Raw genomic sequence first — 7,036 nt, 5'->3', positions numbered from 1 at the left:
CAGAATGTCCCATTTCACTTCATGCTTTTCTATAGAGATTATACTGTACAGACAATATAGGCAAAGCTGAATGTCAGCAGCGTGTCCCTCATACAGCAGTTAAACACTATGTAATTGAAATTAATACAAAGAAAACATTTCCTATGTTAAAACTTAAAATGTCATACTTTTTGGGGAAAAAAAGTTTGCTCGTTGGACTATAGTTTTTAAAGTGGAATGTTTTCCCATTTTTGTTGTTACAGGATTTCACCTTCAAAGCAGTTCAGAATTTAATTTCATAATGAGGCAAAGGGTTTTGATGCTTCTGAGCGAGTTTAGCACTTTAAACTCTTTAATTTTGTGTAGCCTGTGGACTGAAACTGTCGTATTCAAATAAGCCAGGACTTCCCAGAAAAGACAAAGATCTGAATGGTAGCATGTCGCTCTAAGATCTGTACATATAATTCAGCATTAAACGTGCCTTCACAGATGTGCTAATCATCTTGAATCATGGATACCGGCTGCTGAACTCTGCACTCATAATAAGCCAAAGAAGCCAGCATTCCATGATTTCCAAAGTTTCAACTTCAACTTTTTTGGAAATGGGATTTGGATAAAGCCTATTAGAGGTCCTCAACAGATGAACTTTGGTCTTGATTCTGAACTAAATTAATACAAAAAATCTTCTCACAACCTGACTACATGAACCTAATTTTGCATGATATATGTTTTCAATATCTTGCAGTCACAGATATCCAAAATCTACAATTTTTACATCACAGCAATAACTTCACACAACTTTGTTAGTTTGAGCTCATCAAATGCTTACATTCAAAAAGTTTAAAGATGAATAAATTAGAAAAAATGTTTGCTCATTTGTCGTATTTATTTGACCTATCTGGACCTTCAGCTCTGTAAAGGTTTCTACACTCACTGTCCATTTTATCAACTCTAATGATCATAAAAGTGTACTTTGCCATTTTGCAATTCTCAGTGATGTATTCTCAGTGATAATGTTAATGTGCTGCACTGGAAAAAAAGTGGATCATCAACACTGCTGAAGGTTTTAAACCCCCTCACTGCTGAACTGAGAACAGCCAGCCAACCCAAAAGCCAACCCAGCCAACAGTGTTTTCTTGGTAGTGTCCAATGATCACCAATGAAGGATTAGAGGACAATCAGCACAAACCAGATGAGCAACAGGTGACCTTTTGTCTCAGACTTTACATCTACAGTGTGGACCTACAAGGCAAGTGTGTCTAATAGAATAGACAGTTAGTGGGTAACTCCAGTAGCACTGCTGTGTCTGTTCCACTAGTACCAGTGCAACACACACCACCACCACCACCACATCAGTGTCACTGCAGCGTTGAGAATAGTCCACCATCCACATGATGCTTGCTTTGTGGTTATCATGTGTGGGTACAGGCCACTGAAGAAAAAAATATGCTGATCAACTAAGGGACTAAATTATTTAATTATGGCCCTATAGAAGTGCACCTATACACCTCATGCACCTGTTAAGTATGTAATTGCTCTTATTTGGTTTTCAGTGTGAGACTTCCTGATCGCTGTGTAAGTTGTTTGTCAAAGTCTGTGAACACTTTAGAATGAAGGGTTTTTAGTCCTTTGCTGCAGTGAATATTTATGATAAGTCTGTATGGGATATGTTTATCTGAGATATACTTTCTCCAACGCTAGAGCTCATATTTGACCTTCCTGTGTGTGTGTGCGTGTGTATGCGTGCCTGGACGAGAAATATAATCACACTGTGGGGACCAAAACCTGTTTACACACTCATATTGTAGGAACTTGTCTTTTTTTTTTTTTTTTGGCGCCAGAGCTGGTCCTCACAAAGTAATAATTCTTTTTGTTTTTTAAGTGAAGATAACAAGTGAGTTAGGGTTAAGCTTGTAGTGCTTATGAAAAAGTTAAAGGCAAAGCTTCAAAAAATGAATAGAAGGCTTTGTAATGTCCCCACAATTCACAGATACAAGATTGTGTGTGTATATGTGTGAATGTGAATTTTCTATGCTCTCAACAGGTGGCATGCAACAGAGGCATGTGCAGGAATGTGAAAAACCCTTTCCCTCAGTTAACCCACCCTTACACACACACATTTATTGGCACATGTCCTATATACATAAAAGTTGGTGCACTCACCTTATATTGTGTGAATGCAGCTACTTTCGGGTGCACACACAGAGGACAGAGACATTCAGTTGTTCACCCACATTTTGCATGTGTTGCAGTGTTTCACTCAGGAGCAGCTCTCAGAAGGTCACCATGACCAATGGACAGATAGAGTATAGAGAGGTATGAAGGTCCTCAGCACTGGGGTGTGAAACACTGGAACTAAGCTACTGGGATTAGTTGAAGTGGTGTTTGCAATTCAACACTAATCATTTATCATTTCATCTGCCAGCCTCAGATTAAAAAAAAATTTTTTTTGGAAATGTAAAGCCACCTTGGCTATATATGTAATTATACAAGATTAAGCTGTTATTATTATTATTATGTTTTGTGACTTAAAAACATCAGTGTTTCTACTTCTAATGTAAAGTTATCCCCAAGTTTTCGAATGTGTAGCGGCAGTAAATGGGGAATAAAGGCCTATTCTACCATTATTTCAGAATACATTTTGGAGGAGATGTTGTGGAAAAGTTTTTTTTTTGCCTTTTTGGGGTACCTCTATTAGATTGTAAGAATAATATTTTCTATAAAAGACCAGTATCTGCTGCCATCTAGTGGCCATTAGTAACATTGCATACTTTATTTCCGCAGGTTAGTGCTGTTGAGTAGCAATGACCAAGCTGTTCAGTATCCATCGATCAGCATTACAATGACACCCTTGTTTCTACATTCTGTCAGTTTTATCACATAGGATTCCTTGGTATACCTACAACTGTAATCTCACCCATCTTGTGTGTGTTTCAGTCTCGCACCTTGAACTGAATAAGCCCTTGCAGATAATGAATGAGGACCACCACAGGACCACCACTTAGCCTGTATGACTTGGTGGGTGAATCATAGCACTACGTTGACACTGACTTGGCTGTGCTAGTATGTGTTCAGCACTGGAGTTTTACTTGTGCCAAAGAAATAGGGAATCAACTAGTTTTCTGTCTGTATGTCAAGTTGCATGACCTTTATTACAACACTAAACAAACAAACAGACCTTTAACACTTTAATTCATCTCATGACAATAATACAGTCATTAAATCATATAAAAAAATATTAGGTAATGAAAATTGAAGTTTGGCATCGTCAGGTTCTCGTGGCTGATGTGATACTTGTTCTTTGAGACATATTGCATTACAGTCTTTCCTGCTCCTCACATGGATTCTCTCCTTTCTTGCTCGATAGCTGCAGAAATAGACAGACATATTAATAAAGACATTAATATATTTTTTTTTGGCATTTTTCAACTGAGACTTTGAGACTTTTGCCTCAGGACACTTATAATGTGTGGTGCTTACCTGAGCAGGGAATTTAACCCTTGTCTTCTACAAAAAGTATACTCCGGAATATGACACGCACATTTCCTTTCACATTTCTGTATAATTTTTGCTTGTTTTTATTTTCTGAAATACCATAAAAATAGTAATTATAATATTTGCTCTATATGTCTCCCCCCTCTACTGTCTCACAACTCTTGTCTTCTCTTTTTTGTTTTACATGAATCATGGTAAGTGTTTAATTTTTTTTAATGACATTTCTTTAATGTCACTGATTCGTGTTATTGTAGGACGACTACTCCACTACATTTTCAGTCACTACTTTCTGATTCACACTGGATTTTGTGTGATGGGGTATGTTTTTTTCTTTTTAAATGGGGCACTGTGCTTCTTGATGCCTGTGATGTTACTCTAAGATACAATGTGCCTACAGTCTGATTATACAAGTCAAATGATGACTCATCAATGCAAGGTAAACACTGTGTGAAAATCAGATTGAAGAAATGATTACAATTTGTGAACATAACCCAATAGTATTCACTGGTTTTACTGTCTAAACTTTACACTTCTGTTCAAAGGAAGACTTTTATTCTTGTGCTGTATAATCAGTTTGCAAAGTCTTGGTTTAGTCCCAGGTTTTTATCTACTAGCTCTGAGGGATTTGGCCACAGTTGCTCAGTGATATTCACTCTGGGCTAAGAGCCGAATCTCTGTAAAGCTGGTGTCTGATAATAGCAGTTGTAAAATGAGCTTCACAATTCCAATAACACCACTGAACCTAATTAAATTAATTCATAAATAAGAATAAATAATCAGTTTCTTTCCCCAGGGGAATGCGGGGGGTTAATAGGAGGAAGTGGGCATCATTTCTAAGTTGCATTAGGAGGAGGAGACAGCTGGAGAAATCCGTTTTCACATGGATTGTGAGTGAAGTTGGCCACTGACATTAAGCCCTCTGCCACTTTGTGTAGCATTAGTACAGATTTGATTAGATTTGAGTGGCTCCATGAAGAAAGCAGAAAGAGCAGTGCTTCCGTGGCTTTATCTCTTCCAATGTCTGAAATGCACTTGTTTCTTATTTGAGACAAAACTGTAAATCTGCTGGAGCTGACTGTCAGTCCTTTGTGAAGGATTTATTTAGTCTTGGGTTTCTATTTGATGAACCGCATTATCCACTTGGAGGAAAGCTCTTGGTAAATGCATCAATTCAAATTGCTTTATCATGGAGTTAAGTAAGGACAAGTAACCATAGAACCAGCCATAGAGTCAGCAGGAAACAGCCGTGGAGATAGAAGTCCCCAGCTTGGGCATAAATTCACTAATAATAGTCCTTGGGCAACACTCCTAACGGGACAAGTTCTGATCTCTGATGTATGATTAGAACTTAACATTGTTCTGGATAAAACCATCTCCCAAATGCTACTAAAATATTTAAGGCCTCTTAATTTTTTAAAGTGATTTAAGAACTCTTACTTTCTTTAGTTGGTAATGGGTTCTTCTCCCGGGTCTCAGTCTTCTTTAGCTTTGTTTTGTCAAAACTGGTGACTTCCATCATGTTGGGTTTGTCAGCCATGACAGCGTAGACTCTGATCACACATGAAGTGAAATATAACATCGGTTACTTCTAGTAACGTCTAAAATTGAAAAATTGACAGTGAAAGTGTGCTATACTGTACTGTGCAAAAGTCAGAGACCACCTTTCATGATTTATGGTCCAGATAAAATATCCAATTTTGTTTTTAATTTTTATTTCTGGAAAAATGTAGCGTAACATAATCCAGCTGCATAAAGAAATGTCAAAGAGTCAAAATAAAAAAATTCACAAAATGATAATTTAATGAATATGGGACATCTTACAAGACCTGGTAGACCACAACAAACCCCATAATCTCATAAATACCTATTAAAGCTTTCATTTTTGAGAGACATGAGACAATCAAGCTCAATTCTTGCTTCAGGCATGAATAAAAAAAGAAAAAGGAAAAACTGAATATGCTTCTGGTTTCTTTGATGATCCAAAATGCTGAAAAAAATGTAAATTATTTTTTGAGACTTCTGTGTGAATTTCTATTAATTTTCTGCCACTGATGCGGGAAATAAAGGGTGTGTTGCCTGTTGCACAGTACTGCAGGCTGCATAAAATTAGCTACATGGACTATTCAGTTCATAAATACAACAAAACATACATTCTTACCACCATAAAAAGAACACAGTATGTCTGAAATGATCACATTTAAAGAAAGGATTTCCTTAATGTAACTATAATAATGCAGTATGAATGAAAATGCTCATAGAAAAAAAAACCTCAGCTCTATTTTCAATAGGTATTTTCATAAGCTTACAAATGACAAAATTTGGATATAGCACAGACACTATATACAGCAGACTGACAGACTTATAGCAGTCCATTATATTTATACACAAGAAAACATTAATGTCTATGGTTTAAAGCCATTGAATAATTATAGAATGGCAACATGAATGAACAAATAATCAAAGCATGCTTTAATAAAACAGAGGGTTATTCTCTATGATTAAATGCATTAGACCCATCAAATCATGAGTCAGCTTCATGTACAACTGCTTTGAAACACATGGCCTTCTACTCCTTCACTGATTCTTCCTTTGTTCTCTCTCCCTGTCTCCAGCTGTCTCCATCTGTCCTCACTATTCCCTCACTTCACAAATAATTTAGGCATTATTACTCTCACAAAACAGTATAATATACAAGCAATCTCACGCTCACACACAGGACAGTACAACACAGTCTTACCGTGTTAAGGATGTGCTAGACGATGGAGAGCTGGATGCAGTCTGTGGGTGAAGGGTAGTGTGACAAGCCTTTAATGGTGTGTGTGTGCTTAAGTGTGACTGTGCAGACAAGGAGGGTGGGGTGTGGGGGTGGGGGTGGTAGTGTGGAGGGAGGGGGGTCCCATCAGAAAAGCCTTAGGCCTATATCTGTATCTCCACCCCACCCCAACAAAATCAAATATTCATGGCCCTGAAAAAAGACTTGCGTTTTACAGAGAGAATGTGCTGACTATGTACACTCTACTGGCTCCACTTAGCCTAATGCTGAAGACTGTATAAGGATATATACATATTAATTGTATGTTTTTAAAGCAGATAATAAAAAAAGCACACTGAATATAGGTTGATATTTTATCTCACATCAAATGTGACATCACCTTAACACAACTGCAACAGAAAGACAAATATTTTTTAGATGTCAGTCTTCAAACAAAACATTACCATTTTTGACTTTGTAACATTTTTGGTCTCATAGTCCATTTTGGTCATTTCCAGAACACACTTGTTGAGGAAGCCCAGTTTCTTTTAGTTTTAAACATATTATTTTGAAGGGTTGGATGGTTTCAAATCTTTGCTAGCCATGACATTTTTGTCACTCTTCTTATGTATATTCCAATATATGTTCTTTGGCAATTATAGTTTTAGTATTAGCAAATTAAACAGGGGTATTATCTGTAGGGGTGTTCTATTCTTATGGGAAAGTCCCTCACTGTTATAGGCCTCTGTTGGTTTTTTTGGCAGTTTACTACACAGAGATTATATGGGAATTTGTCACTGTATCATTTTC

General features: G+C 37.0%; 1 protein-coding gene across 1 annotated transcript; it reads right to left on the bottom strand.

Annotated features, from left to right (window-relative positions):
• Nucleotides 1–3,109: 3,109 nt before the first annotated feature.
• Nucleotides 3,110–6,320, bottom strand: tmsb (thymosin, beta). The gene is made up of 3 exons (XM_066646138.1): nucleotides 6,212–6,320; nucleotides 4,912–5,024; nucleotides 3,110–3,346 (listed from the first exon to the last, which is right to left on the bottom strand). Exons 2-3 carry the CDS (start codon nucleotides 5,009–5,011, stop codon nucleotides 3,315–3,317), a joined length of 132 nt encoding a protein of 43 aa, XP_066502235.1. The 5' UTR covers nucleotides 5,012–5,024; nucleotides 6,212–6,320; the 3' UTR covers nucleotides 3,110–3,314.
• Between the last annotated feature and the right edge of the window lie 716 nt (nucleotides 6,321–7,036).

This window comes from Hoplias malabaricus, chromosome 15 (assembly GCF_029633855.1).
Source record: "Hoplias malabaricus isolate fHopMal1 chromosome 15, fHopMal1.hap1, whole genome shotgun sequence".
Taxonomy (NCBI): domain Eukaryota; kingdom Metazoa; phylum Chordata; class Actinopteri; order Characiformes; family Erythrinidae; genus Hoplias; species Hoplias malabaricus.
This window is presented reverse-complemented; position numbering and strand designations above follow the sequence as displayed.